Source organism: Eriocheir sinensis, chromosome 19, assembly GCF_024679095.1.
Source record: "Eriocheir sinensis breed Jianghai 21 chromosome 19, ASM2467909v1, whole genome shotgun sequence".
Taxonomy (NCBI): Eukaryota; Metazoa; Arthropoda; class Malacostraca; order Decapoda; family Varunidae; genus Eriocheir; species Eriocheir sinensis.
The window spans coordinates 16,452,511-16,469,745 of NC_066527.1; the positions used below are offsets into that span (position 1 = coordinate 16,452,511).

A 17,235-nucleotide genomic window follows, 5' to 3' on the forward strand; every position below is an offset into this window, starting at 1 on the left:
TCTCTCTCCTTATAATGACCCCTGATAACCCTCGCTAATGACCTCTAATGACCCCTTTCTAATTACCCCCAATATGACTCCAACCCTACTGCACGCTCTAAATAACACACCCTCTCTCTCCTTATTAATGACCCCTGATAACCCTCGCTAATGACCTCTAATTACCCCCAATATGACTCCACCCTAATACACACTAAATAACACACCCTCTCTCTCTCCTTACTAATGACCCCTGATAACCCTCGCTAATGACCTCTAATGACCCCTTTCTAATTACCCCCAATATGACTCCAACCCTGTTACACACTAAATAACACACCCTCTCTCTCCTTACTAATGACCCCTGATAACCCTCGCTAATGACCTCTAATGACCCCTTTCTAATTACCCCAAATATGACTCCAGCCCTAATACACACTAAATAACACACTGTCTCTCCACCTCTCCCTTAATGACTCCTTACCTCATTAAGCTTATGTATTGGTATGGTCAGTCTTGTCTTCCTCTTCCTCCTCTTTCTCCTCTTCCTGTTCTTCCACCTCCTCTTTTTCCTGTGGTTTGTGTTTTATGTTCCTCTCTTTTTCTTCATCTTCTAATTCATTATTCATCATTATCATCATCATTACCGTTTTTTCTGCTTCCCTTTCTTTATCATTCTTTTTCTTCTTTTTCCTCTCTTCTTTTTCTTCATCTACTTTTTTCTTTTTCCTCTTATTATCATTATTATTATTATTGCTTCTTTTCTTTCCTCTTTTTTCTAGTCAGTTAATGATTCTTGCACTAACACCAACTCTCTCTCTCTCTCTCTCTCTCTCTCTCTCTCTCTCTCTCTCTCTCTCTCTCTCTCTCTCTCTCTCTCTCTCTCTCTCTCTCTCTCTCTCTCTCTCTCTCTCTCTCTCTCTCTCTCTCTCTCTCTCTCACTCTCTTACTAATTACTCCCCCTAAATAATCCCCCCCCCCCAACACACACACTAATCACCCCTCTCCCCCTTTCCCCCCAGGCCCGGTATGCCATGGAACGCGGCGCCACGGCCATTCTTGTGGACATTGATGGGCTGGTGGCGGCGCAGGAAGAGCTGTTTCAGGAGGCCCCACCCCACGACCTGCTCAAGCGGCCTGTGGTGGTGCTCTTCCCCGCGCAGGCCAATAAGCTACAGAATATTATCATGTACGTAGAGGGGGGCTGGAGGGGGGAAGGGGGGAGGGGAGATAGAGGAAGGGGGGGAGGGGAGATAGAGGAAGGATGATAGGAAGATAGGATAGGGAGGAACGGAGGAGTAGCGGAGGAAGAACAGGTATATAATAAGCAGGTGGAGGAGGAGGAGGAGGAGGAGAAAGAAGAGGAAGAGAGGGAAAGACAGAGGGGTGGAGGAGAAAGGCGGGAAGGGAGATAGAGGAAGGAGGAGAGGAAGATAGGGAAGGGAGGAACGGAAGAGTAGCAGAGGAAGAACAGGTGGAGGAGGAGGAGAAAGAAGTGGAGAAAAAGAGGGAAAGACAGAGAGGTGGAGGAGAAAAGGGGGGTGGGGAGAGGGAGGGGGTGGGCGTACGATTATCATGTGCGTTTGTGTGTGTGTGTGTGTGTGTGTGGGTGTGGGTGTAGGTGAGGGAAAGGGATGGGAAGGGTGTGTGTGTGTGTGTGTGTGTGTGTGTGTGTGTGTGTGTGTGTGTACCATTCCCCCTTCCCATCACATTCCATTTCCTCCACTTTATCCCTTCTCTCCACCTCCTCCTCCTCTTCCCACCCATTCCAACCCCCCCCCCACGCACCCCATATCCCTGCACCGACCCCCCACCCTTCCCCTCCTCTCTCCCCCCCTCACCTCCTCCCCCCCTCCTCTTCCCCTCAACACTCCCCTCAATACACAACTCTGTCACGTCTCCCCCCCCTTTCCCACCACCCCAACACCCCCATATCCCTGCCCCGACCCCCCCACCTCCCCTCCTCTCTCCCACCTTCACCACCTCACCCCCTCCTCTTCCCCTCATCACCCCTCATTGCACAACCCTGTCACCCCTCCCCCTCACCCCCTCCTCTTCCCCACCCCGCACTCCCAACCATCCCCTCATTACACAACCCCGGCACCTCCCCCCCCAGCTTACCCCCCTCACCCCCCCTCCTCTTCCCCCCCAGCAGTCGCCGCGCCCAGGAGCCCCACGCCCGCATCGAGCTGCCCCCCGCGCGAGACCACTTCGACTTGGGCATCTTTCTCACCTGCTTCCTGCTCATTGTCCTCGTGTGTCTCGCCATCGTAGCCAAGATGCGCTGGCGGAGGAACAACAAGCAGGTGAGAACAGCAGGAGGAGGAGGAGGAAGAGGGGAGAGGATGTGGTGAAGAAATAACAGGTAGACGTATTACCCAGGTGAGAACAGCAGGAGGAGGAGGAGGAGGAGGGGAGAGGATGTGGCGAAGAAATAACAGGTAGACGTATTACGCAGGTGAGAACAGCAGGAGGAGGAGGAGGAGGAGGAAGATGAGATAAAGAGGAAAGAGGAAGGGGACACAGAGGAGGGAGGAAATGGAGAGAACAGAGGAATAACAGGTAGAGGTAGTAATTAGGAGGAGGAGGAGGAGGAGGAGGAGGAGAGAAGGTATAGAGGAGAGGGACATGGAGGAGAGAGGAAGAGAAAATGAGCGGAGAAATAACAGGTGAAGGTAATAAGCAAGTGGAGGAGGAGGAGGAGGAAGAGGAGGAGGAGGAGGGTGGGGAAGAGCAGCAGGTGGAGGAAGAGGGGGAGAGAAGATAGGAGAGGAAGAGTAGTGGAAGAGCAACAGATGGAGGAAAGGAGGGAGAAAAGGAAGAATGGTGGAGGAACAATAAGGAAGTGGAGGAGGAGGAGGAAGGAGGAAGGGAGATAGAGGAGGGAGGAAAGGAAGGAAGAGGAAAGTAGTAATAAGCAGGTGAAGAAGAGATAGAGAGGAGGAGGAGAAGGGAGGGAAGGAAGGAAGATTGAGATAGTATAATAAGCAGATGAGGAGATACAGAGGTGGAGAAGGAGCAGGTGGAGGAAGGATGGAAGGTGGTGGAGGAGTATAGGAGGAGGTAAAAGATATGGAGGAAGAGCAAGCAAGGGAGGAGGAGGAGGAGGAGAATGATGATGATGAGGAGGAGGAGGAGAAGGTTCATCTAACTACCCATGGAAATAGTATCCACAACCTCTACGAGAGCCTTATCAAATGTGTGTGAGCCTCGTCAAACTATCACTAGGCTCATGAAATTACCCGTGGAAATACTAACACAACAACCTCTACGAAAGCCTTGTTAAATTTGGGTGGGTGAGCCTTGTCAAACTACCACTAAGTTCCTAAAACTACTCATGGAAATACTAACACAACAACCTCTACGAAAGCCTTGTTAAATGTGAGTGGGTGAGCCTTGTCAAACTACCACTAACCTCCTAAAACTACTCATGGAAATACCAGCACAACAACCTCTACGAAAGCCTTGTTAAATGTGAGTGGGTGAGCCTTGTCAAACTACCACTAACCTCCTAAAACTACTCATGGAAATACCAGCACAACAACCTCTACGAAAGCCTTGTTAAATGTGAGTGGGTGAGCCTTGTCAAACTACCACTAAGTTCCTAAAACTACTCATGGAAATACCAGCACAACAACCTCTACGAAAGCCTTGTTAAATGTGAGTGGGTGAGCCTTGTCAAACTACCACTAACCTCCTAAAACTACTCATGGAAATACCAGCACAACAACCTCTACGAAAGCCTTGTTAAATGTGAGTGGGTGAGCCTTGTCAAACTACCACTAAGCTCCTAAAACTACTCAAGGAAATAGTAACACAACAACCTCTACGAAAGCCTTGTCAAATGTGAGTGGGAGAGCCTTGTCAAACTACCACTAAGTTCCTAAAACTACTCATGGAAATACCAGCACAACAACCTCTACGAAAGCCTTATCAAATGTGTGTATGTGAGCCTTGTCAAACTACCACTAACCTCCTAAAACTACTCATGGAAATACCAGCACAACAACCTCTACGGAAGCCTTGTTAAATGTGTGTGTGTGTGTGTGTGAGCCTTGTCAAACTATCACCAGGCTCATGAAATTACCCGTGGAAATACTAACACAACAACCTCTACGAAAGCCTTGTCAAATGAGTGTATGTGTGTGTGTGTGTGTGTGTGTGTGTGTTTGTGAGTCCTGAAATGTTTGCGAATATGAACCAGTTAGAGATGCCATTGGTAACCCGAACTTAGTCTGATTCTTCACCGTTTACCTGAACCCTCTGCGTCCTGTCACTAAGCCCCGCCCTGATGCATCCCCAACCTTCACTCTCTAGCTTTTAGCTCTCAAGATTTAGCCCCTGGTGGCGAGGTACCCTGTCAAATGCTTTACTAGAACCGAGGTATATGATATTATAATTTCCCATCCTCTCCGTCGCTTCCTACACTTTCCTGTCAAACCGCGCAAATTAGTAAGACATGATTTGCTCTTCCTGAAACCGTGCTGGCCGTTGTGCATCAGATAAGGTTTCCCTGAATGGCCACGAATATTGATAGCTTGGGTAGACTCACTCACTTTTTTCTCATAACCTCAGAGTAACACAGCGCCAAGTACATAGACACCACTAGTTTATCTTCCTTCTTACACCGTCTTGGCCGCCTTGCATCAGATAAGGTTTCCCTGAATGGCCACGAATATTGATAGCTTGGGTAGACACTCAAACTCACTCACACCTTTTCCTTGTAACCTCAGAGTGAATCCGCGCCAAGTACATACACAGACAGCACTTGTTTAAGCCCCTTCTTAAACCTCACAACTTTTGCATCAGGAGGTTGGACAGCGTAAGGAAAGAGTGAAGAAGCTGGTTAACTCTTGCATTAGGAAGTTGGACAGTACAGGGATGAATGAATGAAGACGCTGTTCAAGTCTTGCAATAGGAAGGTGAACAGCATGCACAGGGATGAAAGAGTGAAGACGCTGGTTAATTCTTGCATTCGGAAGTTGGACAGCACAGGGATGAAGAAGTGGAGACGCTGGTTAACTCTTGCATTAACAAGTTGAACGCTGGCTAACTCTTGCATTAGGAGGTCGAACAGCACAGGGATGAAAGAGTGAGGACTCTGGTTAACGCTTGGATAGTAGAAGGATGAAAGAGTGAAGACGCTGGTTAACTTTTGCATTAGGAAGCTGCACAACACAAGGATGAAAGAGTGAAGAAGCTGATCAACTCTTGCATTAGAAAGTTGGACAGCACAGGGATGAAAGAGTGAAGAAGCTGATCAACTCTTGCATTAGAAAGTTGGACAGCACAGGGATGAAAGAGTGAAGAAGCTGATTAACTCTTGCATTAGAAAGTTGGACAGCACAGGGATGAAAGAGTGAAGAAGCTGATCAACTCTTGCATTAGAAAGTTGGACAGCACAGGGATGAAAGAGTGAAGAAGCTGATCAACTCTTGCATTAGAAAGTTGGACAGCACAGGGATGAAAGAGTGAAGAAGCTGATTAACTCTTGCATTAGAAAGTTGGACAGCACAGAGATGAAAGAGTGAAGAAGCTGATCAACTCTTGCATTAGAAAGTTGGACAGCACAGGGATGAAAGAGTGAAGAAGCTGATCAACTCTTGCATTAGAAAGTTGGACAGCACAGGGATGAAAGAGTGAAGAAGCTGATCAACTCTTGCATTAGAAAGTTGGACAGCACAGGGATGAAAGAGTGAAGAAGCTGATCAACTCTTGCATTAAAAAGTTGGACAGCACAGGGATGAAAGCGTGAAGAAGCTGATCAACTCTTGCATTAGAAAGTTGGACAGCACAGGGATGAAAGAGTGAAGAAGCTGATCAACTCTTGCATTAGAAAGTTGGACAGCACAGGGATGAAAGAGTGAAGAAGCTGATCAACTCTTGCATTAGAAAGTTGGACAGCACAGGGATGAAAGAGTGAAGAAGCTGATCAACTCTTGCATTAGAAAGTTGGACAGCACAGGGATGAAAGCGTTACGAGGCTGGCTATATATTCTTTACAGTAACGGAAGGAGTTCTTAAACCCTCGCAACAACGATACAACACAACTGCCTCTCCCACGCCGTCCGTACCATACACATCCGCGCGCTGGCGACCGCCCTGCTAAAAATGCTGCCCAGGGGGGGGATCGGCGGTTATATTTCTGCGCTTTTCACAACACACGGGAAAGTGTTGTCAGGGCCGGGCGATTTAGTGTCCCTAAAAATTTGTCTTGTTTCCCAAATGGCTGACGCTCCCTCTAATTCAATCCAGCGAATTCACCCCAAACAGTACAACAGGTGGAGGAGAGATAATGACCAAGTGGAGAGGTGGAAGAGGAGGAGGAGGAAAGGGAGGTGTGGAGGAAGACTGGAGGAGAAAAAGAGGAAGAACAAGGAGAAGGAGGAAGAAGAGGAAGAGGAAAGAGGAGAAGGGAGAGGAAATTGAAGGTGAGAAAGAAAGAAAGGAAATAAAAGTAAAAGAAAAAGAAAGAAAGAATGAAAAGAAGTAAGCGAAGGAGGAACAACAGCAGGAAGAGTAGAAGAAGGAGGAGGAGGAGGAGGAGGAAGAAGAAGAAAAAGGAACATGTGGTAAGGGAGAGAAAGAGGGGGAGGAAATAAAGAGGAAGAAGTACTTGAGAGGAAAAAAGATGAGGAGGAGGAGGTGGAGGAAGGAGGAAAGAGGATGAAAGGGGAGAGGGGAAAAATGTAAGAAGGGGAGGAAGGGAGATAAAGGGGAGGAAGATGTACTGGAGAGAGAAGAGGAGGAGGAGGAGGAAGTAGAAACAATAAGTAGGTAGGAGGGAAAGGGGAGGTAATGTTGTGTGGAAGAGAGAGAGAGAGAGAGAGAGAGAGAGAATGAAGCACTTAATCACTCCTTGGCTGTTAGTTAGAAAGGAGGAGGAAGAAGAGGAGGGAAAAGGAGGAGGAGGAGGAGGGAGAATGTTGGAGTTTTTGTCAGAGAGAAGCGGGGAACCTCCTTCTAAATTTAGAGAGTGAGAGAGAGAGAGAGAGAGAGAGAGAGAGATTAAAGGAATTCTCTCTCTCTCTCTCTCTCTCTCTCTCTCTATCCTTTGGTAATTTAATGTGTGTGTGTGTGTGTTTAAACGTTAACCGCAACAAAGATAATAATAATAATAATAATAATAATAATAATAATAATAATAATAATAATAATGATAATAATAATAATGATGAATGGAATAACAAAATAAAAACAACAATATTCGCATAGAGAAGATAAAGGAAGAAAGAAAAGAAACAAAAAAAGCACCCATACATACCTCTCTCTCTCTCTCTCTCTCTCTCTCTCTCTCTCTCTCTCTCTCTCTCTCTCTCCGTGACAAGATGAGTCTCCCAGAATGCCACGCGCCATCTTCAAAGAGAGAGAGAGAGAGAGAGAGAGAGAGAGAGAGAGAGGCAAGGACAGCACGCACACACAGAGACGCATCAACCTTCTCGTATGTGTGTGTGTGCGTGTGTGTGTGTTTGTGTGTGTGTGTTTAACTGTATATTTATGTATTCATCTTTTGATCTTGTATACTCTCTCTCTCTCTCTCTCTCTCTCTCTCTCTCTCTCTCTCTCTCTCTCTCTCTCTCTCTCTCTCTCTCTCTCTCTCTCTCTCTCTCTCTCTCTCTCTCTCTCTTCCTCTCTTCCTCTCTCTTTCTTCCTTCCTTCCTCCCCTTCCTTCCCTTCCTTCCCTTCCGTTCCTCCCTTCCTTCCTCCTTTCCTTCCTTCCTTCTTTCCTCCCTTCCTTCCATCTTCCCCTCCTCCCTTCCTTCTTTCCTTCCTCCCTTCCTTCCTCCCTTCCTTCCTCTTTCCTTCCTTCCTTCCTCCCCTTCCTCCTTTCCTTCCTTCCTTCCTCCTTCCTCCCTTCCCTTCCTTCCTTCCTCCTTCCTCCTTCCTTCCTTCCTTCCTCCCTTCCTTCCTTCCTTCCTTCCCTCCTTCCTCCTTTCCCTTCCTTCCTTCCTTCCTCCCCTTCCTTCCCCTTCCTCCTTCCCCTTCCTGCCCTCCCTTCCTCCTTCCTTCCTTCTTCCTTCCTTCCTTCTTCCTTCCCTCCTTTCCTTCCTTCCTTCCATGATAGTAATCTTCACACACACACACACACACACACACCTTCACACACCTTTCCACCCTTCCTTCCTCCTTCCCTTTTCCTTCCTTCCCCTTTCCTTTTTTCCTCCTTCCTCCTTCCTCCTTTTCCTTCCTTCCTCCTTTTTCCTTCCTCCTCCTTCCTCCTTCCTTTTCCTTCCTCCTTCCCTCCTTTTTTTTCCTTCCTTTCTTCCTTTATTTTTCCTTCCTTTTTCCTTCCTTCCTTCCTTTCCTTCCCTTCCTTCCTTTTTTCTTTTTTGTTTTTTACTTGGCGGTGTGGCTTTGAACAGAGAGAGAGAGAGAGAGAGAGAGAGAGAGAGAGAGAGAGAGAGAGAGAGAGAGAGAGAGAGAGAGAGAGAGAGAGAGAGAGAGAGAGAGAGAGAATAATACTGTTGATTGTTTGGTTATTTTTCTTATTAATTATATATATACGTTCTTGTTTACTCTCTCTCTCTCTCTCTCTCTCTCTCTCTCTCTCTCTCTCTCTCACGCAATGTTTACATGTGACGCCAGAAAACAAAGATGGCGCCCGTTTGTTTTGGTAAATATCGTACGAACAAGAAACTATCGTACAAATACATATACCTTTTCATGATCTTTAACTTCCCCTCTTCCTTCCCTCTCTTCTTCCTTTTCTTCCGTAATCTTTATCCTCTCTACTTCTTCTTCTTCCTCTTTTCATGTCGTGTCTATTCTGCCGCCCATCACATCACGGTACAAGATTCACTACATAAAACAATCTCAGTTTCACCAAAATCAGTGAACCCTATATACTACATCTATTTAATTACTTGAGATGTCACTGCCAAAATAGATATACGAATTTAGTCAATTTCAACGCCCATAATATCACAAGCTCTCCCTCGCTAGGCCGTTCCCCTGAGATCAGTTCCAACAATATCAGGCAGCCAGACGGACGCCTTTCCCTATATACGACCCCCCTATGAAGCATTTTTACGGGTTGATAGCTACATCCAACCTCTCGCTTTCCTCCGTTAGTGATAGCATGGCGCGAGTATATGCCAAGAAAGTAAGTGGAGAAGATGGATGTGGAATTCAGTAAGAGTGAAAAACAGTTGATAGGTGGAGGAGTAGAGTGAGAAAGTTAAGTGGAAGGAAAATATGTGGAATTTAAGTAGAGTGAGAAACAGTTAAGTGGAAGGAAAGTATGTGGAATTTAAGTAGAGTGAGAAACAGTTAAGTAGAAGGAAGGTATGTGGAATTTAAGTAGAGTGAGAAACAGTTAAGTGGAAGGAAAGTATGTGGAATTTAAGTAGAGTGAAAAACAGTTATGTGGAAGGAAAGTATGTGGAATTTAGATAGAGTGAGAAACAGTTAAGTGGAAGGAAGGTATGTGGAATTTAAGTAGAGTGAAAAACAGTTAAGTGGAAGGAAAGTATGTGGAATTTAAGTAGAGTGAAAAACAGTTATGTGGAAGAAAAGTATGTGGAATTTAAGTAGAGTGAGAAACAGTTAAGTGGAAGGAAAGTATGTGGAATTTAAGTAGAGTGAGAAACAGTTAAGTGGAAGGAAAGTATGTGGAATTTAAGTAGAGTGAGAAACAGTTAAGTGGAAGAAAAGTATGTGGAATTTAAGTAGAGTGAGAAACAGTTAAGTGGAAGGAAAGTATGTGGAATTTAAGTAGAGTGAAAAACAGTTAAGTGGAAGGAAAGTATGTGGAATTTAAGTAGAGTGAGAAACAGTTGATAAGTTGTCTTTTTTTGTGTGTGTTGGTAATACTTGCCGTTGTTTTTTTTGTGTTGGTAATACTTGACATCTTTTAGTAAGGGGGAGTCTGGATACGACCGAAAGAGTTGATCTTAGATACCTGTGTTTGTTGAGGATAATAGAAGTGTGTAGAATTTGAGTATAGTGGAAAACAGTTGATAAGTTGCCGTTGGGTTGTTGTTTTTTTGTGTTAGTAATACTTGACATCTATAATAGTAAGGGGGGAGTCTGGATACGATCGAAAGAGTTGATATTAGGTGTTTGTTGAGGATAATAGAAGGTTAGTTTTGTATGATGTGCATAGATAAAAATAGAGCAATATTGAGTTAGTACAGAACTTTCCGCTTGACAAAAGTTAGATAAAAAGAAAGTAAATTAGATATCACAAGGAAATAGTGAGAAAAGACAGACTTAAGATGGTAATAGTAGTAGTAGTAGTAGTAGTAGTAGTAGTAGTAGTAATAGTAGTAGTAGTAGTAGTGTTTTTGTTTATATTCAGCAAAGAAAACAAGAAACAAAAATGATGTACAAAAATGCGTAAAAATTAATAGGAAAAAAAATAAAAGGATCGGATGGGAAAGGGAAGGAATGAAGGGGGAGGGTGGGGAAGGGGCAGGAAGGAAGTGGAGGGATGGGGAAGAGGAAATAATTAAGGGAAGGGGTGGGTAAGGAGAACAAAGGAAGGGGAAGGGGGGGAAGGAAGGAAAAGGGTGGGGAAGGGGAAATAGTTAAGGGAAGGGGTGGGGAAGGAGAAGAAAGGAAGGGGAAGGAGTGAAGGGGAAGGGTGGGAAACGGGAAGGAATTAGGGGGAAGGGGGAGGGACAGGAATGAAGGAAAGGGGGAGGAAAGGGGAAGGAATGCAGGGGAGGCGTGATGGGGAATAAACGGGGGAGTGATTAAGAGAACATTACTTGATGAGAAGAGGTGATGAGAGGAGAAGGAAGAAGAAGAGGAAGAGAAGAAGAAAAGAAGGAGGAGGAGTAGGAGATGGTAGGTGGTAGGTGGTGATGGGTATTTACGACTATTTTTACTATTACTATCATCATTACTATTGCTTTTGTTAGTAATATTAGCGTTTTTTTTTTCCTCTCTCTCTTTCATTCTCTTCTTCTTCTTCTCTTCCTTCTTTCTTCAATTCGTTTATTTATTTTCTCATTCATTCATTTATTCTTCGGTTTGACTTTCTTTTTTTTTTTACTTCCTCCTACTTATTTTTTGTTTGTTTGTTTGTTTGTTTGTTTGTTTACTTCTTCCACTTCCGCTTCTTGTGTTTATATATTTCGTTTTCTTGTTTGTGTGTTTGTGCGTGTGTGTGTTTGTTTGTTTAGTGGTGGTGGTGGTGTCTAGACAGGAGTATTTCTATTAAGGTTGTGTAACTCTCTCTCTCTCTCTCTCTCTCTCTCTCTCTCTCTCTCTCTCTCTCTCTCTCTCTCTCTCTCTCTCTCTCTCTCTCTCTCTCTCTCTCTCTCTCTCTCTCTCTCTCTCTCTCTCTCTCTCTCTCTCTCTCTCTCTCTCTCTCTCTCTCTCTCTCTCTCTCTCTCTCTCTCTCTCTCTCTCTCTCTCTCTCTCTCTCTCTCTCTCTCTCTCTCTCTCTCTCTCTCTCTCTCTCTCTCTCTCTCTCTCTCTCTCTCTCTCTCTCTCTCTCTCTCTCTCTCTCTCTCTCTCTCTCTCTCTCTCTCTCTCTCTCTCTCTCTCTCTCTCTCGCTGTTTCTCTCCCACTCTCTTCCTCTCTCTTCTTAACCATCAGTCCTATCTACCTACCTACCTGTTCACCTGCTTACCTTTCTAATCAAGCTCTCTCTCCCTCCCCAGAACACCCTCGCGCAGCAGGCAAAGCGGGCGCTCAACAGAATGGAGTGCAGAAGATACAAGGAGAAGAAGAAAGACGAGAAACAGAGAATAAAGGTGAAACTCAAAAAGAAGAAGAAAAAGAAGAAAATTAAAGTTATCTCAGGCGAAGGAGGAGGAGGAGGAGGTGGAGGAGGAGGAGGAGGAGGTGGCGGTGGTGGTGGTGGTGGTGGATGTGGTGGTGGGGGAACAGGAAGAGGAGGAAGAGAAAGTGATACGACGAAAGGAGAAGAGGAAGAAGAGGAAGAGGAGGAGGAAGAAGGAGAAGAGGAAGAGGAAGGAAGCCATGAGATTTCCGTATTATCAGAGGGACCGGAGGTAAGAAGAAGAAGAGGAGGAGGAGGAGGAGGAGGAGGAGGAGGAGGAAGAGGATGAATTAGACTAGTAATTAAAGTATGAAAATATGAGGCACATAAATTTTCCTTTACTTACACACACACACACACACACACACACACACACACACACACACACACACACACAAAACCCAATCCTCCCCTCCCCTCCCCTCCCCCACACACAACCTCAGCCCCATCCCCATCATCCTCCCCCTCATCCCCCACCTCCCCCCCATTCCCCATCTTCCCCCTTTCACTTACACACCTGCCAGTCTCACCCCCCCCCTCCCCCCCGTGCCCCCAGGTCTGTGTGGTGTGCTTGGAGGAGTACCGCCCCCAGCAGGAGCTCCGCGTTCTCCCCTGCAAGCATGAGTTCCACCGGTCGTGTGTTGATCCCTGGCTGCTGCAACACCGAACCTGCCCGCTCTGTAACTACAATATTATAGGTGAGTGTGGGAGGGGGCGTGGTTGTGGTGGTGGTGGTAGTGGTGGTGGTAGGATAAAGAGGAGGAGGAGGAGGAGAAGGAATAGGAGAAGAGATGAAGGAAGAAGAGGTGGTGGGTAGTAGTGGTGGTAGTAGTAATAGCAGGATAAGGAGGAAGAGGAAAGTAAACAGACGAAGGAAGAGAAAGGGGCGGGTTGTTGTTGTAGTAGTGGTGTGAGGTGGAGGGCGGCAGTGATGGGAGTGGCAGGAGTGGCGGTGGTTGTGTGGGAAAGGAAGAGCAGAGATGAAAGAATAGACGAGGAATGAGGGAGTGGAGGGGGAAAGGGATCGTCCTGTAAGGGGTAATTAATGTGTGTGTGTGTGTGTGTGTGTGTGTGTGTGTGTGTGTGTGTGTGTGTGTGTGTGTGTGTGTACACCTTCTCACCTCCTTCCCCCCCACAGAGGGCTGCTACGAGAGCCCCCCGGCCACGTGCACGGCGGCGCCCCCGCTGCCCCCCGCGCCGCCCCTCTACAGCACGCCGCCCCCCGGCCAGCAGGGCGCGTGCGGCCACCCCGGCTGCCCGGCGCTGCTGTCAGGGGCGTACAGCCCCGTGCCCCCGGGGTACATCAGCCCCCCGCCGGGGTATTCCAGTCCCCCCCTGGGAAGCATGGCGTACGGGGGGGCGGGGGGCGTTGCCAGCGGGTACACCAGCCCCCTGGGCTACACCACGCCCCCCAGCGGCTACCTCAGCCCCGGGGTGGTGGTGGCGGCGGGCGCGGCGGGCTACGCGGCGCCCCGCCCCGGCTACCTCAGCCCCCACGCCTCCTTCCTGGGCCCCCTGGCGGGGTATAGCCTGCCGCCCCCCTGCGGTTATGGCCCCACCACGCCGCCCCCCGGCCACCCGGCGCCCCCCAGGGGCTTCGGGAGTAGCTGCGGCCACGCCTCCTGCCTCATGTACCCCCCCGTGCCCGCCATCGACCCCCGCTGCGGCCACGGGCACGTACCCCCGCCCCTCGCCCCCCAGCACGGTCCCCCGCCCCCCCACGGCCCCCCGCCGGGCTCCAGCAGCGAGGAGACGGAGCACCAGATTGTGGTGAGTAGCCCCGACACACACACACACACACGCACTTCTTTGCCACAGTACAAAACACGCACACGCAGTCTCTCTCTCTCACACACACACACACACACACACACACACACACACACACACACACACACACACACACACACACACACTTTTTTACCACAGTACAAAACACACACACGCAGTCTCTCTCTCTCTCTCTCTCTCTCTCTCTCTCTCTCTCTCTCTCTCTCTCTCACACACACACACACACACACACACACACACACACACACTTCTTTACCACAGTACAAAACACACACACCAGTCTCTCTCTCTCTCTCTCTCTCTCTCTCTCTCTCTCTCTCTCTCTCTCTCTCTCTCTCTCTCTCTCTCTCTCTCTCACACACACACACACACACACACACATACACACGCATCGTGGAGGGCAAATGCCGTGAGCAGGAAAAATAGACAGAGAGAGAGAGAGAGAGAGAGAGAGAGAGAGAGAGAGAGAGAGAGAGAGAGAGAGAGAGAGAGAGAGAGATGCAATAGACTTTGGTATATATAGATCAAAGGGAAACGGTGGCCATCCTTCCCTTCCCCTCTTCCTCTTCCCATCCCCCCCTTCCTCCCCCCTCCTTCCCCTCCCCCTCCCCCCAATAAGAGTGCCAGTCGCTTTGTTGTCTCTTGGGAACGCCCCCCCCCCCCTCCTCCTCCTCCTCCTCCTCCTCCTTTTCTCCCCTTTGCTTACTTATAAAAGGGTTGCTTATCTTAACTTTCTTTTTTTTTCTTTTTTTTTCTTTTTTCATTAAAGGAAACTTGAAAATATTTTCTTTTTTTTTCTTAAGGAGGAGGAGGAGGAGGCTTACTTGAGGTCGTTTTTGTTTTGTTTCTTTTTGTTTGTTGTTGTTGTTGTTGTTGCTGTTATCTTTTTTCTTCTTCCTCTTCTTCTTAATCCCCTTCCCTTCATCCTCCTCCTCCTCCTCCTCCTCCTCTTCATCCTCCTCCTTTTATTCTTCGTCTTCTTATTACATCTCCTCCTCCTCCTCCTCCTCCTCCTCCTCCTCCTCCTCCTCCTTCTTCTTCTTCGTCTTCTTCTTCTTCTTCTTCTTCTTCTTCTTCTTCTTCTTCTTCTTCCTCAATTTTTCTTTGTAGTTCGTAACAGTCGTAGTAGTAGTAATAATAGTAGTAGTAGTAGTAGTAGTAGTAGTAGTAGTAGTAGTAGCAACAACAACAACAGCACAAACAGCAACAACAACAACAACAACAGCAACAGCATTAAAGAACATCAAACAAAACTTCAAAAGAAAATGGAGAAGTTAGAAAAAAAACGGGAGGAGGGAAAAAAAAGAGAAGGCAAATAAAACGAGAACCTTGAGGGCGGCGAAAGGGGAAGCTCAAAGAAAACTTTTCCTCCCCATCAAAGAAAATGGGAAAGGGGTTGAGGCGCCGTATGGGAAGGGGGGAGAGGGAGGGAGGGGAGGGGAGGGGGGTGAGAGGGGAGGAGGAGGGGAAATGGAGGCGGTCTGAGATGAAAGAAGGGGAGGAAAGGGAGAAGCGAGGGAGGGAGAGAGGAGGAGGAAGATGAAGGTGGTAGAAGAGAAAGGGAGGAAGGAGGAGGAAGAAGGAGAGAAAGATGAACGTTGGGAAAAGAAAGGAAGGAAGAAGAGGGAGAGGGAGATGAACTTGATGGAAGAGAAAGGGAAGAAGAAGAAGGGAAAAGAAAGAGGAAGAGGGAAAGGAAGATAGGGGTTAGGAAGGAAAGGGAGGAAGAGAGAAATAAAGGAAGGAGGGAAAGAAAAAGATGGGAAAAGAAAGGAAGAAAGAAAACCAGGAGAAATAGAGGAAATATGAGAAAGAAGAATATAGGGAAGATAAGAAGAGGGATGGGAAGATTAAAAGTGAAGGGAAAGAAAGGAGAAAAAAAAGTGAGGAGGAAGAAGAGGAAGAGAAGGAAGGAGTTCTGAGAAATGAGAAAGGGAAGTGAGCGAGAGAAAAAAAAAGAGAGGAAGAAAAGGAAAATCAAGAGGAGGAGGAAGAAGAAGGGGAACAGCTCACATAAAATAATTCACTAAAGAAAAAAGAAAAAATGGACAAAAAATACAAATACGAAATGAAAGAGAGAGAGAGAGAGAGAGAGAGAGAGAGAGAACTAATGGAAATCTAGTTTAATGGGTGACCGAGGTGTGTGGCCCTCCTGCTAAGAGAGAGAGAGAGAGAGAGAGAGAGAGAGAATACTGGAGCGTTGGCAGTATTAGTGAAACACAAATATATCTCACCCTTCTCCTCCTCCTCCTCCTCCTACTTCCTTCACACTTCAAACGGCTACCTTCTCCCTCCTCCTCTTCCTCCTCCTCCTCCTCCGCCTCCTCGTGTTTTGGTGCTGTGATTCATTGGAAGTAGGCGCCTCCTCCTCCGTCTCCTCCTCCTCCTCCTCCTCCTCCTCCTCTTTCTGGCTACTACCATTGGCGCGTAAAATTATAATGTCCGTGTGTGTGTGTGTGTGTGTGTGTGTGTGTGTTTTGTTTTTCTTTAGTCATCCTCTCCTCTTCCTCCTCCTCCTCCTCCTCCTCCTCCTCCTCCTCTATTTTCTTCCTCCTCTTCTTCCTTTTTTCCTTCTCTCTTCTTCTTACCCTCTTGTCTTCTCTTATGTCTACTCTTCCCTTCATCTTCCTCCTCCTCTTCCTCCTCCTCCTCCTCCTCTTCCTCCTCCTCTTCCTTTTTTCTTCTCTCTTATTCTTACCCTCTTGTCTTCTCTTATGTCTACTCTTCTCTCCATCTTCCTCCTCCTCCTCCTCCTCTTCCAGCCTATCCCTCACCTCCTCCACCTCCACCTCCCCCTCCCCCCCATTATCCTCTTCACCCCTTGAGTCAGTATTTATTTGGCGGAGATAAGATGCTCAGACGCCCCCTTTGAGACGCCGCCCCCCTCCTCCCCCCCTACCCCTCTTCCCTTACTCCCACGCTTCAACGCCCCCCTCCCCTCCCCCTCACCTCCTGCACCACCTCCTCCCCCTCTCCTTGCGTGTGTGTGTGTGTGTGTGAGTGTGTGTGGATAAGTATACGTGCACAGCTTTTTGTATATGTTTGTATGTATGTATGTTTGTATGTATGTACACTCCCCCCCCCCCTCTAAACCCCCCTTCTTACCCCCCAGAGCGTGGAGGTGCAGCATCATGGCGCCGTCACATTCCAGGGAGCGGGTATCGGGGGGGGCGGGTCAGGGGGGGCGCGTGGTCCCCTCCCCGCGGCGCCCCTCAGCAGGGAGCAGCTCGCCCCCTTCCTGGCGGCGCTAGCGGCCCTAAGGGAGGAGCGGGGGGGCGGCAGTGAGGGGGGCAGCGGGGGGGGCAGCGACGTGTCCGCCTCCTCCCTGGACAACCTCTCCTGCGAAGCCCTCCCCCCCTCCTCCCCCCGCACCTCCATCGAGTCCCTCCAGTCCCGCCGCCCCCCACCCCCCCGCCGCCACGCCCCCCACCCCTCGCCCCCCCTGGAGGACTCACGGGGCAGGCGGGCGGCGCGGCGCTCGTCCTGGATCCCCCCCGGCGTGCCCCCCGCCCCCATCCACCCCCCACTTGCTCACCACGTCCCTGAGGTGGCCATCGCCGCCCCCCACCTGCCCCCCGTCACCCCCGCCAGAGGAAGTGCAGAGTTCGCCCCCGCCTCCCACCTACCGCCCCCCCTTCACCAGCCCGCCCCCCTCCACCGCCTATCACTACACTCAGGTAAGGAACACAAACCAACTCTGTATATAACTGTGTAAAATTATAACTAGATA

General features: G+C 48.3%; 1 protein-coding gene across 2 annotated transcripts in view; it reads left to right on the forward strand.

Moving 5' to 3' along the window:
- Positions 1–17,235, forward strand: part of LOC127000793 (E3 ubiquitin-protein ligase ZNRF3-like) — a 52,355-nt gene extending 35,120 nt beyond the window's left edge. Inside the window, exons 3-8 of one of the 2 annotated variants that reach the window (XM_050864840.1) lie at positions 1,002–1,168; positions 2,132–2,285; positions 11,593–11,946; positions 12,271–12,412; positions 12,853–13,484; positions 16,618–17,235. In XM_050864840.1, coding sequence (XP_050720797.1) covers positions 1,002–1,168; positions 2,132–2,285; positions 11,593–11,946; positions 12,271–12,412; positions 12,853–13,484; positions 16,618–17,220 — 2,052 coding nt within the window. In that variant the 3' untranslated portion in view covers positions 17,221–17,235. The remainder of the gene's footprint in view (positions 1–1,001; positions 1,169–2,131; positions 2,286–11,592; positions 11,947–12,270; positions 12,413–12,852; positions 13,485–16,617) is intronic. The other variant, XM_050864841.1, reaches the window with a different exon arrangement.